Below are 24,570 nucleotides of genomic sequence, written 5' to 3'. Positions count from 1 at the left end.
TGATGCCATGTGAATTTAGAGGGGAGCCCTCTAGTGGAGTGCATCTAGAATTAGTCCTTGACTCTGCTGTTTTAAGTTTCATCAAATGACTCAGATATGAAGAAATAAATTGAATGCTTATTAAATTTGCAAATGATAGGGAAGCTGACAGGAACTGTTAACATACTACATAGCAGCATCCAAAGAGATTTCAACAGATTAAAATGTTGAACTGATGACATTAGCATGGATAATAAAAGTTTTATATTTTAATTTGAAAAATTAGGTACACAAGGACAGGATAGAGGAGATATGGACAAAAACAAATTGGTGATCTAGGTTTTGTTGACTACAAGTGCAATATAATCATAATAATTTTTTGTTTTGTTTATATAGCTTGATGCTTTGTGATCAGATATGAGGTTTTCTTAGCAAAATACTTCAGTGGTTTGCCATTTTCTTCTGCTGCTTATCTTACAGAGTGGGAAACTGAGGCAAACAAGATTAAGTGACTTGCTGAAGGTCACACAATTAATGAGAGTCTGAGGCCAGATTTCAACTCAGGAATATGAACCTTCCTAATTCCAGGCCTGGCATTCTTTATCAACTTAGACACCTAGCTACCTCAACAATAACTATTAGCATTTATATATTGCTTTAAAAGTTTGCAAAGTCTTTTACATCTGTTATCTTATTTGACCCTCAATACAACCCTTAGAGGTAGGTGCTATTACTACATTCCATTTTGCAGGTGAGAAAACTGGTAAAGAGAGGGGTTGGTAACATGTCGCACAGCTAGTAAGTTTCTGAGGCAGTACTGGAATTCATGTCTTCCTGATTCCAAGTGCAGGACTCTTTGAATGTAATGCAATTATAGACTTATTTAGAATTGTAGTGGTCAGAGCTAGGGAGATGATAATCTCATTGTATTCTACTTTGATCAGACTGAAATATTGTGTTCATTTCCCAGCATTTTAGTGAAATGAGGGTTTTGATTCTGATGTAAGACAGGTAAGGTAGAGAGTACCCCACCTATAAGATATAAATGGGGTACCGGGACATGTCTGGTTCTCACATGTGAAAAGGCAGCATCCTGATATAGGAGGCTTCCTCCTCTTTATATTATAGAATATAGAAGAACATGTCCTTCTCCCACAGCCTAGGTTCCTTTTAGTTTGGTTAAAGGCTTAAGAATGCAAAACTTATTGATATAATGTTTCGAAAATCTATTTCAGAACTCTAACTTATATTTGATCCCTACTCAGATGTTAATCTTTGGAAGTTTTCCAAATATATACCTCATGTTTTGTTTCTCATTATTAATTTGATCTCTATTCCACTTTATGTGACTAAAGATAAAAAATCCTCAAATTATAAAATATATTTATTGAAATAGAAAGATGATAAAATACAATAATGAGACTTCACAGATAGCGGCTTCACTTTCCCAATAAAGAATACACCATTTCTTCAGTAACTCCTGTGCTATGATGCATTAATGATTTGAATTTACCTTGCTCACTGTCAAAGGCTGGAGGGAAAGATGAACAGAATCACCTTAGCAAAATCTGCATCAACTCCCATCACCAATGATCCACGATGCAGGGATGCTACACTGGCCACACCATCAGCAGAGCTTCCCCCTCCCATTCTCATGACCTTGCCCAAGATGACTGCTCTACTTATTTGACTGGGATCTAGCAGTTCTCTTTAGAGAAAGTTCTTGGACAAGAAGAGCCCTTCTCAAGCTGCTTTATTGACAGTGATTGTCCTTGGAGTTCTTCATGGAGATCTTGTCAAGCAATTTTTCTTTTTGAAGTGGCCCATTTCAAAAGACATGTTACTATTTTCTCATTATCTTCTTTGGAGGTAAGAATGGTGGGGCTGGGGGAGGGACAAACTGGAGAAGTGGAAGGCAAGATCTAATCTTATAGATACTGATTACATCCCATAGGGCAACTGATAGCTGGAGAAAAGTAACCAGAATGATGGGAATGTGAGGGATAGAAAATCCTATCCAAAAATGACTACTCAGAGATCACTCATAGAAAAGCAGAATTATTTATTAGAATCTCTAGAAGCAGACCCCATCCTGGTCTGTGAGCCAGATTCACAGCAGGAGAGAGCCACTCCCTTGAAAACATTCACAACTTTTATACATTTCAGACAAAGAACCTTCAAAATCCCACCTTCCATAGGTTGTGATTGGTCATATTTGGTCAGTGGAATGCAGCTGGCAATGTGATTTATAGCTTCTTCGGCCACGTATAGGTTAATCCCTATTTGGGCAAAGGAATGCAGCCCAGGCCTTCATGTATCTGAGGCCTATAGGCCTGATTTTACGTTAGCTAGCAGTCTCTGATCAATATGTGCTTAATCTGTAAGTTCTTCACCATATCTTACTCCACACAGGAAGAATAGAAACCGTTGAAGAAGATAGGCTTACAACATGTTTGTGGCAGCCCTCTTTATAGTGGCTAGAAACTGGAAGATGAATGGATGTCCATCAATTGGAGAATGGTTGGGTAAATTGTGGTATATGAAGGTTATGGAATATTATTGCTCTGTAAGAAATGACCAGCAGGAGGAATACAGAGAGGCTTGGAGAGACTTACATCAACTGATGCTGAGTGAAATGAGCAGAACCAGAAGATCACTATACACTTCAACAACAATACTGTATGAGGATGTATTCTGATGAAAGTGGAAATCTTCAACATAAAGAAGATCTAATCCAATTCCAATTGATCAATGATGGACAGAAACAACTACACCCAGAGAAGGAACACTGGGAAATGAGTATAAACTGTGAGCACTGTTTTGTTTTGTTTTGTTTTGTTTTTCTTCCCAGGTTATTTTTACCTTCCGAATACAATCCTTCCTTTGCAACAACAACAACAAAATTCGGTTCTGCACATATATATTGTACCTAGGATATACTATAAGATATTTAATATGTATGGGAATGCCTGCCATCCAGGAGAGGGGGTGGAGGGAAGGAGGGGAAAAACTTGGAACAGAAGGGAGTACAAGGGATAATGTTGTAAAAAAAAAAAAAATTACCTATGTATATGTACTGTCAAAGAAAATGTTATAATTATAAAAATTAAATTAAAAAAAAGAAGAAGATAGGCTTAGTTGGGTTATTTTGTAGAGGAAACTTGTTGGGGTATAAATTAGACTCAATGATCCCTCTCCAGGGTGCCTTTCAATCCTGTGTGCTAAAGAAAGGATACTTTAAGGATGGGGGGGGGGGGCTTCTGCTTGGTTCCAGAAGGCAGAAATAGGAGCAATGGGGTGAGAGTTAAAGAAGATTTAATTCTGGTATTAGAGAAACCTCTTAACAATTAGAGCTACTCAAAAAGAAGAATGAGCTGCTGTAGGGTGGGTGGGGGAGTGAGAGATCCCCCTCTGTGGAAGTCTTCAAGAAGAGTATAAAATAATAATGTAATAAATGATTAAATCTTTAATAATTTAAAATTGCGTGAGGACTTTTAGGGATGCCCATTATAATACCTTTGAGGCAGATGGATTGCCCAAGATGCCCAGAGTGTCAAGACCTGGAGTCAGAAAGACAAATCTTCCTGAGCTGAAATCTGGCCTCAGGCACTTACTAGCTGTGTGACTCTGGGCAAGTCACTTAACTCTGTGTGCCTCGGTTTCCTCATCTGTAAAATGAGCTGGAGGAGGAAATGCCAAATTATTCCAGTATCTTTGCCTAGAAAACCCCAAGTGGGGTCACAAAGAGTCAGAATAACTGAAAAATAGCAATCCTATCCTTGAAGTATACAAGTGTATGTGTGTACATATTACATAAAACCTCATTTGGATCTCACGATAACACAGTGAGGTGAGTACTGCGGGCACAGTAATGCCTGTTTTTACAGGCAGAATAATATGCCGTTTTAGCTGACAGAAGATTAGTACTTAGGAGAGAGAATTTGCTCATGAAGACAGCGTTAAGCTGAGGAGATAGATTCCTGGCTCCCTCTCACTCTAATCCGTTCTATCTCCACTGCTTGCTGTGCTGCAGAAGATGGGATTCCATTGGACCCAAGTTTGATTAGGTGACTTCTGAGGTCTCTTCTACATTTGTAATTCTGGGGCCAAAGACAGAAGATAAAAGTGGCAAAAGGCACAAACCACATGGGCTGGGACGCCACCGGAAAGTCCTTAGTCCTTTTGCAGCGGACTCTAAGACCTCCTATTGTCCCATCGGCCTCTCTGGATCCTTCTCTAAGTCCCAATTTCCTCATCCCTAAAATAAGACTGTTGCCTTGTATCATTAAGGTAACAGATTATCGATCATTGATGCACTAGAAAACATGCAGAGGGAAACTAGGCCTAATAGCACCATACAGCACCTACAACGTGCCAGGCGCTGGCTAAGCGCTTTACAAACACTCCTGGGACGGAGGGGCTATTGTTGTGCCCATTTTACAGATGGGCATATTCAGACAGGTTAAGTGAGTAGTGCGGGGTCACACAGCCAGTCAGTGACTGAGGGCAGATCCGAACTCAGGAGGAGAGCTTCTGTTTGCAGCACTCCGTTTACTTAAGTGCCTTCCACCTGGAAGGAGGGACTAGGAACAATGGGGGTGAACGGCGCAGAGGCAAGGTGGCTGTCAGGAGCACCTCCTTGAGGACTGGAGATGTCCCACGGGGAACGCGCTTCCCAGGCCTTCTCTTCTATGTACATCTCCAAGTGGCGTCTGGGTGACCACAGTCAGGCTCCGCGGGGACTCTTTTCTCTGTGCGGGTGCGGACGGGGTTAGATTGGGAGTGTTTGGATTCCGCGATCCCTGGCAGCTCAGATTTCTCACAGTTCGCCCCCGGCAAGCAGAGGGCGGCGGAGGCACCGCCACGTGTAGGGCCCTAGCAGGAACCCGCCCGGCTAGTTCCGTAGTGGGTGTGGCGAGGGGCGGGGCCTATCAGCTGGAAGACCCGCCCCGTGCTTTCGCTTGCGTAGGCCAGGGAGTGAGTAGGCGGGGCCCAGAGCCTCGCCAAGCTACGAGAGCGGACACATAATGGGGACGGACTGGTGGGGGCGCTGCTCATTGGTGAATCCGTCAAGCGAAGGCGAGGCTGAAGGCATTTCTAGGCGGGGCCCACGAGGCTCATTTGGAATTTTTGGCGCGAGAAGGCGCCGCGCGCGCGTATGGGCCCCTCCCGGTTCCACCACCCTTCCAAGCGCTCGAGCTTTAGGGACAGCCGACGTCAGGACCCTCCCTTCCCCTACCCTGTTCCCCCCTCCCTCCTCTACTGCGCGCGACCCTGAAGTCTGGACCCGTGCCGAACTGGCTCATCCGGGGCTCTTGGAGTAGGAGCCCAAGACCCCACCTGGTGGTGAGCATCTGACCCCTGACCCTTAGAAGACCCCTGACCCTCGGTAACAGCCCCAGCCCCGGCCTCCCGAGTCCCAGGTACTGCGAGCTCGCTCCTCCCATTAGCCACTCCTCCGGAGCCCCTTCCCCTCCCAGCTCCTCCTGACAGGCTTCCTTCTGCCCCGCCCTCCGAGCCCCTTCCCCTCCTTGACAGCTCTTCATCCCCAATCTCCCGGCTCGGCCCCGCCCTTCCCTGACTGCTCTTCCTCCTTCAGCCCCTCCTCTTCCCTTCCCTCCTCCGCTTTTACAGCCTTCTTTCGGGACCCCCGGCCCTCCCCTGCCCCTACAGCCTCTCCCCTTCCCCTCCTCATCAGACCTAATCCCCTCAGTCCCTGCCCTGCCCTGCCCTGCCCTTACCTCCCTGACAGACTCACCTTTTGTGCTGAGCCCTCCCCTCCCTTACTCTTTCTCAGACTTTCTTGATAGCCCTGTCCCTTCCCCTCCCCCATTCCTCCCTGTCCCCTTCCTCCTCTCCCCGTATCTACCTCTCCCCCACTCCTCATTCCCCGCCCTCTCGCTGCCTCCTCCCCCTCCTCCTGTGGCAGCCCTTCCCCTTCCAGGACCCCTCGCTGACCTCTGGGACCTCGCCACCTTGGATGACCAGCAGCCTGCCCCTCCCCTGCTGCTCCTTCCTTCCCGGGCCCCTCCATCACCTCATTTCTGATAACTGTTCGCTGCCATGGGTGCCCTTCCTCCCACTGATAACCCCCGTCTCCGGGGTCCCCTCTCCTAAGTGACAGCACCGCCCCGCTCCCGGAATGGCAGCCACTTGCTGCGGGAACTCTAGCTTTAATTGTAGGCCCTTCCTTCCCAAGGGAACGTGCCACCCTTTAACCATCTGCTTTTGACTGTAGGTTTAAAGCATTTGCTTTGCCAGGATTGCAGAGGGCTAGAAGACAGACAGGTAGGAGAGTGGTGGAGCCCGGCTCCGCGGAATCATTCCGTTTGTGGAATTGGTAGAGGAAGGAAGGGAAAGGCGGCTTTTCTGTTGGGCAGTGCTTGCTCTGGGCAGGGCTGTGTAGCTTGGTTGCAGGTTGTCTTGTGGCAGCCGTCACTGGAAGGTGTTTGGGCCTCTTTTGCCCTGAGTGCGCATGTTTGGTAGAATCCCTTCTCCTTCAGTACAGGGATGAGGCCTGGGGCTTTCGGCCTAGCGGCATTTACTCTGAGGAGGTAGTCTCTCCGAGAACTGTGCTGGTCATGGGGAACAGAGAAGCCCCTGACATTTTCAGTCCCCCCCCATACGCAGATACGCATAATTTGAGCGATCACATAGAGTGATCACAGGAGAGATGTGGCATGAGTTGCAGTCACCTCCAGCTTGCAGTGGGGGGAATGTCGTGAAGAAAAGGGCCTATTGAGTTGGGTCTTGAAAGAATGGAAGAATTTCCACAGACAAATATGTGGAGAGGTGGAATTCTTAGATACTGGGAACAGCATCAGCAAATGCTCAAAGGTTGGAGAGAATAGAGTGAAGAATATAATATTGAAGGATGATGAACAGTCTAGGATTGTAGAATGCCAGAAGGATTATATAAATTATAAAAATGTAAGTTAGTGCCAAATTGTAGAAAAGTCTTGAATGCTAAAATAATCTTAATTCTGTAAACAATGAGAAAATTTTAAGCTTTTTCTCATGATGATTTACTGGTTACTGACTCTTGCCTTTGTTTTGTAGGGTCTCCTGTGCCAGTCATGCCAGTCCCAACAGAAGGGGCCCCTCCACCTCTAAGTGGTACTCCGGTACCTGTGCCTGCCTACTTTCGTCATGCTGAGCCTGGCTTCTCTCTCAAGAGGCCTGGGGGTTTGAATAGGAGTCTTCCCCCACGGCCCCCTGCCAAGGGGAGTGGTTCCGTCAGCCGATTCTTTCCCCCTCGGACCCCAGGCTGGAGCCAACCCAGACCCAGAGGAGTTTCATTCCGGGGCGGGCCCCCAGGGGCATTGCAGAGCCGGGGCTATGACCCAGACCGGCCTGAATCTTTCTTCCAGCAGAGTTTCCAGAGGCTTGGGCGATTAGGACGGGGTTCCTTTGGGGAGGTCTTCAAGGTGAGTGAGAGTATAAGAATTCCTTGGTCCTGTAATAAAACTCCAGCTCTTTTCTTTTCACTAAATTCTGAAAACTTTCAAGGAAGACAATTATGCCTCTATTTTGAGCCCTATCTCCTAGCAAATGTTCTACCCCTAAGTTGCAGGGTTTAAAAATCAGCTGTTCAGGACTTGCTTTTTCAAATGGAATTGATGGGCAGTGGTATATTTTCATTGCTCACTTTGTATCTAGAGCTTTTTCCTTTTATTGTGTTCAGAAATTTTATAGTAGCCCAACCCCAACTGAAATTTAGTCCTGAGTTTCTAGAGCTTCCTAATCCCTTCTCCTGTTTGGTTCCCAGAGATCTACTGTATGGACACAGTCCCTAAATACTCATCCTTTTACCACATTTTGGTGTCCATTTCTGGCACACATTTCTTTTCTTCCCTACTGTCCTTTCTCCATGTACATAAAATACAATCTTTTTTTTAGGCATTTGCTTAGGCATTGAGGATTTAATAAATTGATGTACATGCAAATTCAGAAACGATATGCTTAGAAATATATAGAATTCACCTCATTTATAAAGCACAGATTTAGAAGATTAAAAACAGTTCCTGCCATCCAAGATCTGGAATTTTACTAGGGTAATGTGACATACACAGATAAGTAAAATATAAGGAAAGGAGCAAACAAGAAATGAGACAAAATGCTCTAGGAATATTCAAGGAAGAGTGTTAATAACTGGGATAATTAAGGAAGGCTTCTTAGAGGAGATAGCCTGTGAATTAAAAGAAAGTTATCTTGTCCTAGATATGTGACATTTAACTTTCTTTCCAAATTGTTCATTTTATATATTCCTAATTTGGTCACCTTATCGTCTCCTGAAGTATATTTCAGTCTCAGAAAATACACAAAATTGATTTTCAGAATCATTTAGTTTTTGTTATTTTTTGTTTTGTTTTTTGGTGAGGCAATTTAGGTTAAGTGATTTGCCTATGGTTGCACAGCTAATAAGTGTTAAGTGTCTGAGTCTGGATTTGAACTCAGATCCTCCTGACTTCAGGGCCAGTATTCTATCTACGTCACCATCTAGCTGCCCTGAGAATCACTCATTTAGGGTTAAAGAATTGAATCAAATTCCACTATTGTTCAAAGTCAAGTTTGTTCTCAGCCAATTAGAAAAATAGTCTAATGACAAGGGTTTCTTTTTGTGTTCTGCTTATATTACTAGAGAATCATTTTGGTTAATTTCTTCCCTAGTCTAAGGGTCATATAAATACAAATGGGCAAAAAAATATATTTCCATAACATTAAAAAAAGTAGTATTATTTCATCTAATATGATGTCATCTCCAAAGTTGACAATAAAAAATCCCTTGTACACTCTCCTTGTTTTGCTATCGTCCTTAAATTTTTCCCCACCAGAGAACCTTAATATTTAATTTCTTTCCTATCCTCAATGTTTTCCTTAGGTTCTTTTACATAATTTTCTGGCCTAGCTATCTCCATTCTAATGACGTTGTCGTAGAGCCTTTGACACATTAATATTGTGCTAATGTTATTGCCTTGCTTCCTAAAGTTAGTCATGTCTTCCCATATATATAGGTGTTACACTAAGTTGTAAACTCTTCCCTTTCCAGACTTGGCAATATCTTATTGTTCTACCTGCCACCCCCTTTTCTAGGTTCGCTCCAAGGAAGATGGTCGTCTCTATGCAGTAAAACGTTCAGTCTCCCCATTCCGGGGTCCTCAAGACCGAGCCCTCAAGTTGGCAGAAGTTGGGGGCCATGAAAAAGTGGGCCGGCATCCTCGTTGTGTTCGTCTGGAAAAAGCTTGGGAAGAGGGTGGGCTCCTGTATTTACAGACAGAGCTATGTGGGCCCAATCTACAACAGCACTGTGAGGCTCGGGGATCTGGCCTACCTGAGGCCCAGGTTTGGGGCTATCTTCGGGACACATTATTGGCCTTGGCACACTTACACAGCAATGGACTGGCCCACTTGGATGTCAAGCCAGCTAACATTTTCCTGGGGCCCCGAGGCCGCTGCAAATTAGGAGACTTTGGACTGCTGGTGGAGCTGGGGACAGCTGGGCCTGGTGAGGCCCAAGAGGGTGACCCCCGTTATATGGCTCCAGAATTACTGCAGGGTTGCTATGGGACTGCTGCAGATGTATTCAGGTAAGTAGGAAGAGAAGGAAAATAAAGAACCAATCTTTAGGAGTTGGGATAGGAAAGTGGTAATGGAGGTTGTGTTAGAGATAGATAAGCTGAATAGTTTCATTCCATTAGACAGAGTTATCACATTCTTAGAGAACAGGCTAGGGTTTTCTAGGAGAAAGGATGTTATTCTATTTTTGGAAGGAATTTCTGACCCTAAATATGATTGAGCTTGGATAGGTTTACTCAGATGATGCTGAGGCCTATGTTTCTAGTTCCTGAAATAAATTTTACTGCAGGTAAGAATCTTTTTTTCTTTTTTTTTTTTTTTTTAATTTCCTGAGGTTAGGGTTAAGTGACTTGCCCAGGGTCACACAGCTAGGAAGTGTCTGAGACCAGATTTGAATTTGGGTCCTCCTGAATTCGGGGCTGGTGCTCTATCCACTGTGCCACCTAGCTACACCCTGCAGGTAAGAATCTTAATGAAAATGGAAAATGTCCGTGCATAAGGGACTGTCATGCTATGTATCAAGAATGGCCTGAAGCATTATAACACTCTATGGGACTCTCCAAAAATAAACTCATGGCCAGGGAGTAGCTGCTGCTTCTCTAGGTGACCATTAGGAAGAGTATACAGCTGAAGGTAGAATTCCCTTCTCTACTCTGTTCAGGGACTTTGCCATTAAAACACAGCAAGAAACCCTGAAAGGTTCTTTAGAATTCTGGGTGAGTCAGTTGCTTTTGATTCCAGACTATGTTAAGAAGTGGTATGCCAGGGGCAGCTAAGTGGCGCAGTGGATAGAGCACCAGCCCTGAATTCAGGAGGACCTGAGTTCAAATCTGTTCACTTAACACTTCCTAGCTGTGTGACCCTGGGCAAGTCACTTAACCCCAGCCTCAGAAAAAGAAAAAGAAGAAGTGGTATGCCTAAGTTTCTCTGTTTTAAGTTGCTTGGAGAAAGGCTCCAGGGATAATCACCATTCCCAGGAACTTCAGCAGTCCTACTCTGTTCTCTTACTTCCTAGTGCTCTTTAAGGCTTCTACAAAAAAAAGTTTCTTTTTAAAAAAATTTGACTTTCTGCTACTAGATGTCATATTTGCAACTGCTATTTTCTCTTGTGGTTTTGGATGTGAATAGGAATATTTTATTTTGGGGTAGTAAGTTAGTTTCTGTGGGTTAATATTGCTCTTTTCCCCAGCTTGGGCCTTACCATTCTGGAAGTCGCCTGCAACATGGAGCTGCCTCGTGGTGGGGAGGGCTGGCAGCAACTCCGGAGGGGCTATCTGCCCCCTGAGTTCACTGCTGGTGAGTAGGGGCAGAAGGGAGAGAGTGGCGAGAGACACCAAGGCAAGATACCCTTTTGTAGTTCAGATAAAGGGGTTTGACCTGTATTCCAGGGTAGACAGAGAAGGCATACCTAGGTTCTTAGGTACCAGAAGGGCCGGGGGAATGCCAAAGAAAATACCACTTATTTATCAATGCTACAAAATTGGACCATGGAGTAACTAAGTCCTAGTACTAGGAATAAATTGTGGTAGGTACTAAAGGAAAGCCTTCTAGAGTACCTGGGAGAACTACATTTGGGTGCTTGGGAGCACAGGTTCCTGAGAAGTATGGCAATTTATTCCTATTTTCCTCCATAGGCCTGTCCTCTGAGCTGCGCTCTGTCCTCACCATGATGCTAGAACCAGACCCCAAGAAGCGTGCCACGGCTGAAACCCTATTAGCCCTGGAGGTCATAAGGAAGCTGAGGCACTGGGGACCCCTGGGAGGCTTAGCCAGTGAAATCCTGAGTCGAGGTCGAGCCTTATGGCAAGTAAGTTCCATTGATTGCTCCTACTAACATTTCTAAGTACACCTAATCCTTTAAAAGTTCTCCTTTGGAGTTTTCACCTCCATGTCACTTTTTTCCATAGGGTTTCCTTTCTCTGCTATGCTGGTTATGGCACAGTCTGGCCAACCCTGCCAGCTGGCTCCGCCCCCTGGGTCCTCCAGCCACACCTCCCAGCTCCCCACTTTCTAGCCTCCTTCTAGACAGTAGTATCTCCAGTGACTGGGAAGATGACAGCTTGGGGTAAGTCAACTTAGATAACCAAGCCTCAGTGGGAAAGGTGGGCTTAGAACTTTTTAAAAAAACCACTCTTAACTTTTTACCTTTTTTATTATATCCTTATTGCTTAGCCTTGCCTCTTAATAAATACTTGTTTGACTAGACTATCTCAGATTGGAGTTAATGATATTTCTGACATTCTAGTCTCCCAAAAAGCTTCCATTACATCCCAAATTATAGTTTAGGAGAAATGGCAATGTTGTGCCAAGTCTCATTAAATGAAATTCTACTTTGTTTCAAACACATCTGTGTTCAGTATAGAAACAGATGTGATCTACTAGGGACCTGATTTGTTTTACTTTTAGGCTCAAGATATATTGAGGTTTTACCATATTTATTTGATGGTAGGATGTTATCTAATAGTATCTAACAATGGAAACATGTTAAAACATTCCAAATATCTAGACAATAGGAAAAACAGAACAAATATTTTGTTCAAACTCTCCGATGTTGGAAGATCCCAAAGTATAAGAGAAATTATTATTTGACTAGTACCAGATTATTTAAGAGGTTTTTTAGTTGGGAAAATGCTACAAGAGCAAAATAAATTGCTAGAGGGAGACAGTTCCCAACATGCATAATTTGCAAGTATAGGACAGTAATCCTTTTTATATTTTATACATTTTTTGTTATCCTTTTTTTTGTGAGTTAATAATGGGATTTTTTTTTCTTTACAAGCATATCACAGATTTTTAATAGTCAGTGGATAAGATTAAGTTTACAAAATTTACTTAATCTCAGATCTATAAGTTTGTTTTTAAAAGTTTTGATAGTTTTTAATAGAATTGAAATCCAGTTTTCTTGTTTATTTTATTGATTTAAAAGCATTAATTTGATAAAGGGACCATAGACTTCACAAATTGCTAAACGTTAGGAATCCTTGCTACAGAGTTAGCCTTATGCTTCTCTTCTAGAATCTTAGAACTTTCAGGGAAATAGTGTCTGCTGTGCCCCCTTCCCTTTTTGGTTCAAATTCTTCTATCCCTTATAGCCCTCCACTATCTCCAGCGATGATCCTAGCCCGCTCCCCTGGGGGTACTTCCACCCCTCGAAATGGTTCCCCTGATGTCAGAGGTGGACGGAGGATAAGGTAAGGAGAACCTGAGTCTGAATAGGGGAAAAGGAAAGCCCAATTTGAGAAAAAGCTGAAGACTAGGAGAGGTAGTGGTCAAAAGAGAACTGAATCTTTAGATTCTGAGTGAGGCATCCTTGGATGTGAGACAAAGGGGCTGGTTGGTGTAGTGAGTTCTGGCCTTCACTCTGTTCTTTTCTCCTTGCCTACAGGGACCCCCTGGACCTAAGTGGCATCAGCCCGGAGCTGCCCCAGGGTCCCTCCTTTGAGCCCCGGAACCTCCTCAGCCTCTTTGAGGATTCACTTGACCCCAACTGAGCCCCAACCAAACCCTAGTCTGTTTTTAATCTTTTTATCCTTGTTCTTCACTCCAGGGCTCTTTACTTTGAGGACACTTCTGTATATAGGCCTATGCTTTCCATAAGTTGGGGAGGGGTTGGCAGCAGGGAAGGGACAGTTCTTCTAAGATCCCTTCTGTAAATTTTGGAGATGGCATAGTCTAATAATAAAAACTATTTCAGTCTAGGGGACTCTTGGTTGTTCTTGTAATTGAGAATATTAAAATTGCCTTTATAGGATCTTTAAGGAGTGACCACCCCCAAAAAAACAAAAAACAAAAAAAACCCAAAACCAATTCCCTGATCAGCTCATCCTGCTCCATTTATTATAGATTTTATCCTTGGTTATTCCAACCCTAGAGATTGGGTCTAGGGTAGGAGACGTTTTTTGTTCCAAAATGCTAGTCCTCATACAAGAAGACTGGTGATTGGAGCTGCATCTTCATTGTCAGGGATGGAGAGGTTTCCAAATCTTACAAAACCAACAGTCAAAGAGCACCATCCTCAGGCAAAAAGTGCAGGCAGACCTGGGCAGTTTCAGTCCACAGGTGAGGCTTAAAGTTTGCTTGGGCATTAAAAAAACCCTCTGGATCCATCTTATGCAGAATAGAAAAAGCCTGAATTCTTGGACCAGAGAACTAGTCTTTTGCCTTAGTTTAGAAGTGGTTGTGAGTCTTTGTGAGAAGCTGGATTTTCCTCTGCAGTACCACCCTGGCCCAATCCTTGTGCAAAGAGGCCTTGTGCAAGAAGCAGACATCTTGATATTTGGTAATCTTAAATCCATGGTTGGGGGTGCTTAGGGGCAGAGGAGGTTTTAGGAGGAGAGAGGAAAGGGAATAATATCAAGAGATGGAGCTTTTACAAAGTTAAATATAAGGGGCTACCATGCCAAGGAAGGAGACTTCAGTTGTGCAAATGCTGAGAGGTGGTACTTAAAGCCACCAGACACTGGAGGAGGTGGGGAGTCCCTCACTGCTCCCCATCCAATTTAGTGAAGGACAAAGAAGGTTGATAGTAAGGTTATCGACTACTGGCTCTGAAAAAGGGTAGCATATGTGCAAACATTTAGAGTTGGAAACCTAGATGAAATATTAAGTTTCAAAATTATAAAACTTACATCACTCGCTCCTCATTTTACAGATAAGGAATCCAAGGCCCTTTTCTTAAGGTCACAGTACAGAGATAGTAGAATAGTGGAGGGCAATAATCCATTGATTCCTGATGCTGTCAGTCATTCAGTCACATCATACTACCTCTTGGGGTAAGCTCTCATCACTGAAATAGCTCTAGAAAACATGATAGGCTGTGAGAATGTATTCTGGAGATGAAAAAAGTAAGGAATGTTACAGAGTTGGAAAACCCTTTACAGACCTGAGGAAGGAAAAGAGTACACATTTAGGAAACTCAAATGAGAGTCTTTGGTACTCTAGAGAAGAGCTCATGATTAGACAATGTGAAAAAGCTCTATAGACTTGAAAAGGGAGACCTAAGGGAAAAACAAAGCTATAGATTTTGGGGGATCTTGAAGGAAAAATGGAACCCTCTACAGCTTCAAGAAATGGGAGCATTTTTTTTTTTTTTTTTTTTGCAGATTAAAAAAACAGCTCAGTCCGTAGGACACGCATGGCGGGCAGCCCAGAGCAGATCAGGTACAACACCAGCATGCAGTTGTAGAATGGAGCCAACACTGAGCAGATGCATGATTTGATGGGAATTACCCCAGTAGTCAAAGCGGCCAGGCCCCCAGCGTTCAGGCAGCCGGGCCACATTCACTAGCCCCCCCAGCAACGCTAATGCGTCCATTCGAAGATAGCAGGGCAGGGATCCTGGGGCTCCTGCTCCCAGCCCCATCCCTCGAGCCCCAAACACCAGCAGTCGTGCTCCTGCCTGCCAGCCAAAGGCCCGAAGCCGGGCACTAGTTGAGGGGGCAGTGAGGGCTCGCCAGCCTGCCAACCCAGATAAGAGAGTATAGCCCACCAGGGCTGCTGGACGCAGCCAAGGCCGACACGCCAGGGTACAATGGATGATGGGCAGGGCTCCTAGAAGGAGAAACAGAACACAAGTGATGAGTGAGAAGTTTTCAGTCTCCGAGCCCTTCCCAAACCCCACAAAAAGAATCCAGAAGTCATCTTTTCCATCCCACCCCCCCTTTCTCTATCCAATTGTCTACTGCTCTCATCTCAAAAGGTGGGACAAAGTCAACCCCACCCAGCACCCACTTTCCCCCCCCTTTCCCGGCTCACCGAGGGTGTTGACGAGGCAGACCCCACACATGTCGAGGGCAAGGAGCCGGGCGTAGACAGGGCTACCCCCACGGTGGCACATGAAGAGGTGGTAGAGCACAGAGCCTGCAGGGGGCGCCAGGCAGGCCACACAGTGTGTTCCCCCCAGCCAGCCGCCCCCTCCCAGCTGTCCCCAGGGCATGGTCAGGGGCAGCAGCACCAGGAAACCCAGGAGGGCCAAGCCTGTTGGGATGGGGGGGAAGGGGGAGGTAGAAAGATGTAGGGACAGTATCAGCCAGATTGCTATGTTATCCAGCTCTTCCCATAATTTCTTCCAAAGCAAAATCTGGAGAAATAAGAAATTTGGGCCTTTCTAATGATTTTATACAAAAGACCAAGCTAAGAATAGGAGTGACAAGAAGATACCTAGCTCTCTGATTCCAGTCACCTAGCTAATTCTAATTACTTGGCTTCATAAGAATTTCCAACTTCTGATATCCCTACAACCTGGGTATGATTCGATTAGACTTTGATTTCTTTGTCCTTCCCAACTCCCTCACTCTTTTATTCCAATTCCCCTCTGTGGCCCACCCTCCCATTTGAGGGCTGGTTCAGAGAGAAAACAGAAATGGGACCCTCTGTAGTAGGTAGAGAGGAAAAAGCACCATCCCTAAAATCACTGAGCCAGCTCCTTGCTGTTTGACCTTAGGCAACAGAACTCAAATTTCTTGAACATTTTTTAGGTTTACAAAATGGTTTCCAAACTACCTTCATTTTACAGATAAGGACACTGGATGAAATGGAGAGGGGGAGTACTTGACACCTTATCTAATAAACCTCTTTCTTTCTTTGTACAAAGTAGGAAATTATCAATCCTGAAATTACATCAGGAAAGTGATATGAATTGTAAAGTTCTACATTAACATCAAATATCATTTTTCTACCCAGTCCTTGACTGGTACTTGGCCTTCAGATATCAGGGAAGCAAAAGGCTGGGACAGCCTTCTTGGTCCCAGAGACCATAAATGGCCCTCAGCCCAGGCTAGGTCAGGGGAACTCTCTCTTTTCTCCCAGGAACAGCTCAAGGACAAGCCTAGTAAGCTCAGCAGCTGTGTCAGCAGAGCTCAGCCCTGACCAAGGTAGCGGGGCCAGAAGAGGGCAAAGGGGCGGCAATGGGCATCTTGGACCACGAGGGGGAGCTGTGACACAGAGAAACCTCCAGCAGGCAGCTGGCTCTGGGATGGGAAAGGACACGGGCAGTCTTTAGCGGAGAAAGGAGGGCCAGTTAGAGGGCTCCCAGATCTAGATGCGCCACCGACTCCTTCCCTACCCCCTTGCTCCCACACACTCCCCACCACTAAATGTCCTCAGTTAGACAACTGACCCTGAAATGAATGAACACTAATTGAAGAAAACCGGCTGTTTTGTCAAGGCCTCTTGTGGGACCCCCACACAAGGGATTATGGGATTGATAAAGAACCAAGCTAATTCTCTTCAGCTCAAGAGGGATTAGCCTAGGGTCACAACCTCACAGATACAGCTCCATCTACCCGCCCCCCAGGGACGCAGGGAAGTCATGGGGCCCCAAACACTTGAAGTTCTTTAGGGGGTGGGGGTGGGGCAGAGACTGGCCGAGCCTGGGGTCATAAACAACAGGAGCTTTGTCACCAGTCCTCCGTGCCAAATTGAAATCTAGTGTTTTATCCCTCTCCCCTCTCTCTCTCCGGCCCGATCTCCATCCCCTGGCACTCTCTTCCCATTGCCGTCTTCCTAAAAGACCCTCGTTTCTTCCCGGAAACTACAACCTCCCGTCCTTAGTCGAAAAGCTTTTCCCCAAATCCTAATCCTCTCCCTGCTTTCTGAGTTCCCGCGCCCAAGGATAATCCTGATTTATAACTCGGGAGCAGAAAAAAGGAAGGGGGCAATTGCAGTTAGGGTAACGGGATTAACCCTTCATCTCCCGGGATTTCCTTCCCCCGACTTTGATCTGCCGGGGACAAGATTGCAGGAAGCCGGAGCTCTGGAAAGCCCCTGGCTTTTCCATACTCTTCCCGGGCTCCGCTATGCCCTCAATCCCCAGTGCAGCAGGCAAAGGAGGGGATGGCAGCAGAGGCCAGGGGCCCGCACAGGGCAGAACTGGCATCGGGGCGGGCTGCGGCCGTGAGACGCGTTGCAGGGGCCAGTGGGACAATAGGCGAAGGCGAGGGATGCGGGCCAAGAAAGGGGTTTTATTCAGAGTTGGAAACAGGAAGCGACAGTCGTGCGGGGATGGGGAATGCGGTAATCCGCAAGCTAGGCTCCGGACGCGGGGAAGGAAGGGATGTCAGCAAAACGGAATGCCGGTGATGAAGAGCGGGCCAGGAGAGGGGCGCAGAGTGGAAGCTGCGCGCTCCGCGGGAACAGAGCAGGGAGCCGGGGGGCACGGGTGGGGCCTGCCCCACCCGGGGGACGCGCTCACCGTGGGTGTAGATGTTGCCTAACTCGTTGTGCAGGTAGAAGAGGCTGCGCAGGCAGCCGGAGCCGCTACTGGCCGGCCGGTAGCCCGTCAGGACGAACTTGTTGAATTGCAGGTGTGGGGGCGAGCTGGCCCAGTCCAGCAGCCGCGGGCCCGAGAGGAACGCCATGGCCCGGTCAGACCCTGTCCGAACGCGGGAACTCGTACGAAGGCGGGGAAGGGGGGCGCGCTCTCAGTAGCACCGGGGCCCCCCAGCAGCTCGCCCTCCCTCCCCCAGCCCCTCAGTCTGCGCACGCGTCCCGCCCCCAGGCCTGGGGTCTTGGACTCTAGCCCACTCCCTTCTCGTGCTGCGCAGGCGCGTCTTCCCTTTCTCGAAGAGGTCGGGGGGCGTCCCCGCTACAACGCTGGGGAAGAGGATTCCACTGGCTGAAGTGCAATTACCCGGAGCGCGGCCGGGGGTCCTGGACTGTGAAGGGGCTCTCCTGAGTCTCCTTTGATTCTTCCAGCAGCCAGTCAGTCCCCGCTGCCTTCTGTGCCGCTACCGCAGCAGCGGATGGGGCCAGAAGTGAGGCCCCGCCCTCATTTTTCTCTCCCCCTCAATCCCTCCGCGGTTTCGCGCGCTGGGCTCCTGACGTCACTGCTCTCAAGGCCAATGGACACCCCAGCTCTCTTCGTTTCTCGAAGCCGAGAGGGTACCTCTACGAGTCCCCAAGGTATGCCCGGGACTGCTGCTCCCAGCAGAATCTCAATGGCAGCTCCCGATTTCCTTATTAGCATAATTTAAGTAGGCCCCTCCCGGAGGGTGGGTATGCTTTCTAAAACACGTGCTTAGAGCGCCTTGGTTTATTATCATAATTCACTTTCTGCCAGGAGCCGGAGCGGGAAGGACCCCGGGTTTCACTCCACCTCTCTACCCCCCTCTCTAAAGCTTCCAAAGGCCCAGGCAGGACTTTGATCCTGCAGAGCTCTTCTTTCCTACCATCTCTAGGAGGGACCCGGGGCGTGGCTGTCGTCCCTAGGAACAGTGCAGTGCTCAAGACTTTGGTCCCAATTGGTTGCCGCCTTCTGCAAAGATACTCAAACCCCCCTTCACCTCCCTCCCCCCGGAACTCCCAGTACTGGACAGCCAGGCTGGGGACACTCCCCGAACAAGTCGTCACTCATTGATTGCCCTTACTCTGGGAGAGGGATGAAGTTGAGAAAGGGGAAATGAGGAAGATGAGACTTTCAGGGGAGGAAGAAGAGATTTGGACCCTGATCTCAAAGTTCATCCTGATGGGGAAGAGAAGCAGAGATGAAACCATCCTGTCCCTGGGACCAAAGTGGGCTTCTACCCACTCCAGCTGTCCTGGCGCCTCGAGGTTCTTACCCAGCATGCCTTGCCACACTGCAGACCGCCTCTGGGCCTCTCCCTAGTTCCGTCATTGTAGTACCCCTCTCTTGGATTCCCTTTCTTCTCAACCCTATCCCTATACTGGGGTGGAGGCTGACTTAGCTGAAGGATAGGTTACTGTTAGGACAGTTGGAACGCTCCTGTGCCGCCGCCTCCACCCTTCTTCCTGACGGAACTTGCCCCTGGCCTAAGACTTCCAGATAAACTTCTGTGCAAAGGATCAGAAAAATCAGTGTTCTGAGAACTTAAAACAGGGCCCCGAAAAATGAGCAAGTTATTAATATCTGGAGAGGAAGTGGGAGAACTTCCTAGACAGGAGTGGGACTAGCAGGAGCTAGCTAGGTACTAGCACTTTGAATCTGCCACAGGCTTCCTGAAAGCTTACCCTGGCTAAGCACCTCTATTTGGTGCTGTGTGGGAGTTGGAGATGAGTCATATTTGTTTGTAGAGAAGGATTTATTGGCATAGGTATATTAATTCAGAGCAAGTCTTTATGATGAAAAAAAAAATCCTCACCTCCCCAACCCACCCCCACTTCTGCCAATTCTGAGATATCAAGGATGCTCAGATTTAGGTTAAGACTGAATGTAGTTTTATAATGATCAACTATGATAGACTTAGCACTTCTCAGAAATACAGTGATCCAAGACAATTCCAACTGACTTAGGATGGAAAATGCTATCCACATCTAGAGAAAGAATTATAGCATATGAAGATTTAAGCATACTATTTTCATTTTTTTTTACTGTTTCCTCTTTCTCGTGATTTTTCTTTTTTGTTCTGATTTTCCTTTCACAACATGACTAATATGGAAATATGTTTTTTAAATTGTACATCAAAGCTGGGAAAAAAATTTTTATAGCCAGTGTTTCTGATAAAGGCCTCATTTCTAAAATATGTAAAGAACTATGTCAAATTTATAATAACACAAGTCATTCCCCAATTGATAAATGGTAAAAGGATATGAATAGAATTTTCAAATGATGAAATTAAAATCTATAGTCATTTTTTAAAATGCTCTAAATCATTATTGATTAGAGAACTGCAAATTAAAACAACTCTGAGGTACCACCTCACATCTCTTAGATTGGCTAAGATGATAGTAAAAGAGTGATAAATGGGGGGCAGCTAGGTGGCGCAGTGGATAGAGCACCATCCTTGAATTCAGGAGGACCCGAGTTCAAATTTGGTCTCAGATACTTAACACTTCCTAGTTGTGTGACTCTGGGCAAGTCACTTAACCCCAGCCTCAGAGGGGGAAAAAAAAAAGAATGATAAATGTTGGAGGGGATGTGAGAAAACTGGGATTCAAATGCATTGTTGATGGAGTTGTGAAATGATCCAACCACTCTGGAGAGCAATTTGGACCTATGCCCAAAGGATTATAAAACTGTGTATACTCTTTGACCTAGAAGTGTCTCTACTGTGTCTGAATCCTGAGGAAATCATAAAGAAGGGGCAAGGACACACGTGCAAAAATGTTTGTAGAGGCTCTTTTTGTGGTGGCAAAGAATTGGAAAATGAGTAGATGCCCATCAATTGGGGAATGGCTGAATAAATTATGATATGTAAAAGTAATGGAATATTATTACTGTTCTATAAAAAAATGAAGAACAAGCTGATTTTAGAAAGCCCTAGAAAGATTTACGCAAACTGATGCTGAGTGAAACAAGCAGAACCAGGAATACATTGTATACAGTAACATTGTAATAGTAACAGTGCAATGATCACCTATGAAAGAACTATTGTTCAGTGATTCAATTGGATAGAAAATACCATTTGTATCCAGAAAGAGAACTGTGGCAATTGAATGTAAATCAGCACTTGTTATTTTCTTTTTTTTTCCCTGTTTTTTTTCTCTCATGGTTTTTCCCTTTTGTTGTGATTTTTCTCTTCCAATATGATTCATAAAGAAATGTGTATTTTAAAAGTTAATATATTTGTATAATCAGAAAAATAAAACAATAAAGAAAATTTTAAAAATATTGTACATCTATCTATCAGTCTATGTCACATTGCTTTGATGTCTTGGGGAGGGGGGAGGGAACTAAGGGAGAGAGAAAAATTTGGAGCTCAAAATCTTACTACATAAATGTTGAACAGTATCTTTACATGTAATTGGAAAAAACAAAATACATTAAATGTGGGGGGAAGAGACTGAATGCAGGTGCAGTAACATAGGGAAAATTATCCTCATATTTTAGTACAGGGAACCAAGGTTCACTGAGAGGAAATTATGTGAATTAGTATTATTAACCCTGAGTCTAAAAATTAACTATGGGAGTGGGTAGAACCAAGATTGGGAGGCAGCAAGACAATGCAATGGATGCTGTACTTGAAGTAAATAATAACAGCCCAAAATCCTGCCTCAGACATTTATGAGTTGTGTGATCCTAAGTCACCTAAATTTTCTATAAAATCTATAAAATGAGGGGAGTTAAATCCTTTGACTTTCAATATCTCTTCCAGCTTTAAATCTAAGACTTCGAAGTTTCTTTTCTTGGCTCCCCAAACATTCATCAAGTTCATGCGACCTCAGGGACTAGAATTAACTGCTTTTCAGCCCTGATCCCTTCTTTAAACCTCTGTTAGCTCTCACCTGAAAGCATGCCTTGTCAGAGACTCTGATTTAATTTTACTTCATTTCAGCAACATTAAGTGCCTACTTAATAACAAAACATAGTGCTTAGTTTGACACCCTGAATGCCAGGGTCTTGTTCTTCCTTTAGTTCCATTGCCTTTTACTTTCTGGCCCTTCTTTTTTAACTCTTCCTTTTCTGACTCCTCTCTTTCCACTCCCTGTCCTGATCTCCCTTTAAAAATTCTGGCACAAATATAAGGTCCTAAAGCAAGGGAACATTTTCATCTCTGTATTTATATGCCCAATACCTAGTATAGTCAATGTCTTGAATATAGTAGTGGTTTAATAAATATTTGTTGAAAAACCTTCATGTTTCCTCTCTGCCTGTAGGATAAAATATAATCCCTGACCCTTGGCATTTAGCTCATTCCACAGTTGAGCTCCAGTTTTATTTTTCAGTATTTTTTTTTTTAGTATCATACTTTGGGGGGGGAGGGGTGAAACTAAGCGGTACAGTGGATACAGTGAACAGCAAGACTGAAATCAGGGAAACCTGAGATCAAATCTTGCCTCAGACACTAGCTGTGGGACCCTGAGAAAGTCACTTGCTTCAGTTGCCTCATCTGAAGAATGAAGACAATAATAGCACCTACCTCAAAAAAAATTTTTTTTCAATTACCAAAAACCTATTTTCTCTCCCTTTTCTCCCCTTCCTCCACTGGAGAAAAGAGGGGAAAACTCCCCACAAAACCATTATTTAAAATTGTCAAGCAAAAACGAATTCCTGAATTGGTCATGTCCGAAAAATATATTTATCATTCTTCACTCAGAGTCCACTATCCTTTTCAAAAGGAGAGTACCATATTTCATAATCAATCCTCTGGAATCATAATCAATGTATTGATCAGAGTTCTTAAGGTTTTTCAAAGTTGTTTGTTGGTACAATGTTATAGCATAAATTGTTCTCTTAGTTTTGCTCACTATTCTCTGTTTCAGTTTATAGAAGTCTTCCCAGATTTCCCTGAAATCATCTCTTTCATCATTTCTTTTAGCAAGTCATATTTCGTTACACACACACACAGAGAGATATTTAATACACCATAATTTATTCAGCTGTTTACTAAAAGGAGAGCAACACTTTAATTTCCAGTTCTTTGCCACCACAAAAAAAAAATTGCTGTATTTTTACATATATAAGACCTTGGGGTATAGCCCTAAGAGTGGTACCACTGGGTGAAAGAGTATCCACAATTTAGCAACTTTGTGAGTATAATTGCAAGTCACTTTGCAGAATGACTAAAGCAATTAATCCCAGACCCACCAACAGGGAATTAATGTGGCTATTTTTCCTCAACCCTTCCAATATTTATCATTTTCCCTTTTTCTCATCTTTACCAATCTGATGGGTATGAGGTAGGAACCCAGAGTTATTTTAATTTATGTTTCTCTGACTATCTGTAAATACCAGACTTTCCAGCCATACTAGATTACTAGCTATTCATCAAATTTGATATATATTATCTTTTATCTCCATGCATTGCTATCCCGGGATGCAAGCCTCATCTCTTATCTATCTATCAAAATCCTTTTCGGCTCAATTTATATTATTTCCTCATGAAAGCCTTTCCAAACCCTTGAAGGAAAGGTTTCCTTTAATTCAATAAGTCAACTAAATATTTATTTAGCATTTACTACACATAAAGCAGGTAGCTATATGTCAAAGTGGAAAGATTCTCAGGGCTGGATTTGGAAAGACTTACCTTCCTGAGTTGAAATCTGACCTTAGACATTTACTAGTTGTGTGACTCTAGGTAAGTCACTTAATCCTGTTTGCCTCAGTTTCCTCGTCTGTAAAATGAGCTGGAGAAGGAAATGGCAAACTACTCCAAAGAGTTATCAAAGAATGGGACATGGGGGCAGCTAGGTGGCACAGTGAATAGAACTCCAGTCTTGAACTCAGGAGTACCCGAGTTCAAATCTAGTCTCAGACACTTAACACTTCCTAGCTATGTGACCCTGGGCAAGTCACCCCAGCCTCAGGGGAAAAAAAAAAAAAAAAAGAATGGGACATGACTGAACAACAAACATATAAGGCACTGCACTAGGCCCTGAGAAGCAAAGACAAATCCTTGCCCTTTAGGAGCTTATATTCCACTGGGAGGTCAAGATAAAGCATGTACATATTTAAATAAATACAGACTAGTTTAAAGCAAGAGAGTATACTAATAACTGGAGGGATCAGGGAAGGTTTCATTTAGAAAGAGACTCCCTAAAGGGAGAGGCAGTATAATATAGTAGAAAGAGGCTGGATTTGGGAGTCAGGAGTAACCTGAATTCATATTCTTCCTCAACACTTATTGGCTGTCTGACTATGGAATAGTTGTTTAGCCTTTCTAAATTGTATCTTTAACGGTTAAAGGAATCTTGCAATTTCCTGAAGGCAACCTCAACCACATCCTTCTTCCTGTTTAATTCTGAGCCCAAGATATTGTTTATATGTGACTTTAAGATAATTAATAATAATAATTTATAGGTAGTCCATCCAATTCCATGTTAGAACATTGATAACAGTCTTCCTATTCACTTAATTTTTCCCGTGGAAATACTTAAATCATACTCTTTTGAAGGACTGTAGATTTCTTCCAGAATATTCTTTAAAAAAAAAAAATTAAGTCAACTACAAACAGAAGCATCTGGGGGAAATTCACTCAACTTGGACAGCTTGGATTGCCTTCATGACAGTGGTATAAACTGTTTCTCTATCTCTGTCTCCATCTTTCTATCTCTCTATATCTCAAAGCTGGCCTCTCTAATTTAGGAAATAAGGTTCCCAAATAACACATTCTTCAGCTC

The 24,570-nt window shown here is 44.5% G+C and overlaps 2 protein-coding genes across 7 annotated transcripts; one reads left to right on the top strand and one right to left on the bottom strand.

Moving 5' to 3' along the window:
* Nucleotides 1-5,159: 5,159 nt before the first annotated feature.
* Nucleotides 5,160-13,253, top strand: PKMYT1 (protein kinase, membrane associated tyrosine/threonine 1). Of its 4 annotated transcripts, none has more exons than XM_074279883.1 (9): nucleotides 5,297-5,402; nucleotides 6,218-6,267; nucleotides 7,039-7,406; nucleotides 9,073-9,566; nucleotides 10,745-10,851; nucleotides 11,190-11,362; nucleotides 11,463-11,620; nucleotides 12,648-12,746; nucleotides 12,941-13,253. In XM_074279883.1, the coding sequence occupies exons 3-9, from the start codon at nucleotides 7,056-7,058 to the stop codon at nucleotides 13,044-13,046; spliced, it is 1,488 nt and encodes a 495-aa protein (XP_074135984.1). In that variant the 5' UTR covers nucleotides 5,297-5,402; nucleotides 6,218-6,267; nucleotides 7,039-7,055; the 3' UTR covers nucleotides 13,047-13,253. The 4 variants fall into 4 exon arrangements, with proteins under 4 accessions (XP_074135985.1, XP_074135986.1, XP_074135984.1 ...); XM_074279886.1 differs by having other exon boundaries at nucleotides 5,308-5,325; XM_074279884.1 differs by lacking the exon at nucleotides 6,218-6,267 and having other exon boundaries at nucleotides 5,160-5,325.
* Nucleotides 13,254-13,370: 117 nt separating this feature from the next.
* Nucleotides 13,371-18,622, bottom strand: PAQR4 (progestin and adipoQ receptor family member 4). 3 transcript variants are annotated; one of them, XM_074279889.1, is made up of 4 exons: nucleotides 18,185-18,319; nucleotides 17,747-17,926; nucleotides 15,310-15,531; nucleotides 13,371-15,105 (listed from the first exon to the last, which is right to left on the bottom strand). In XM_074279889.1, exons 2-4 carry the CDS (start codon nucleotides 17,910-17,912, stop codon nucleotides 14,672-14,674), a joined length of 822 nt encoding a protein of 273 aa, XP_074135990.1. In that variant the 5' UTR covers nucleotides 17,913-17,926; nucleotides 18,185-18,319; the 3' UTR covers nucleotides 13,371-14,671. The 3 variants fall into 3 exon arrangements, with proteins under 3 accessions (XP_074135990.1, XP_074135988.1, XP_074135991.1); XM_074279887.1 differs by having other exon boundaries at nucleotides 17,747-18,622; XM_074279890.1 differs by lacking the exon at nucleotides 15,310-15,531 and having other exon boundaries at nucleotides 17,747-18,622.
* Between the last annotated feature and the right edge of the window lie 5,948 nt (nucleotides 18,623-24,570).

The sequence above is a fragment of the Sminthopsis crassicaudata genome, chromosome 1 (genome assembly GCF_048593235.1).
Source record: "Sminthopsis crassicaudata isolate SCR6 chromosome 1, ASM4859323v1, whole genome shotgun sequence".
Lineage (NCBI taxonomy): Eukaryota > Metazoa > Chordata > Mammalia > Dasyuromorphia > Dasyuridae > Sminthopsis > Sminthopsis crassicaudata.
Note: the sequence above shows the minus strand (reverse complement) of the source record. Positions and strands in the feature narration are given on the sequence as shown.

Bases quoted from the DNA above. Each gene is read 5' to 3' on its own strand.
- PAQR4 (XM_074279887.1), bottom strand. From the start codon at position 17,912: ATGGCGTTCCTCTCGGGCCCGCGGCTGCTGGACTGGGCCAGCTCGCCC. The intron at 15,532-17,746 runs GTGAGCGCGTCC...CCATCCCAACAG, and splicing joins AGGCAACATCTACACCCACG to GCTTGGCCCTCCTGGGTTTC. The intron at 15,106-15,309 runs GTGAGCCGGGAA...TTCTCCTTCTAG, and splicing joins CTGCCTCGTCAACACCCTCG to GAGCCCTGCCCATCATCCAT.
- PKMYT1 (XM_074279884.1), top strand. From the start codon at position 7,056: ATGCCAGTCCCAACAGAAGGGGCCCCTCCACCTCTAAGTGGTACTCCG. The intron at 10,852-11,189 runs GTGAGTAGGGGC...TTTCCTCCATAG, and splicing joins GCCCCCTGAGTTCACTGCTG to GCCTGTCCTCTGAGCTGCGC. The intron at 12,747-12,940 runs GTAAGGAGAACC...CCTTGCCTACAG, and splicing joins AGAGGTGGACGGAGGATAAG to GGACCCCCTGGACCTAAGTG.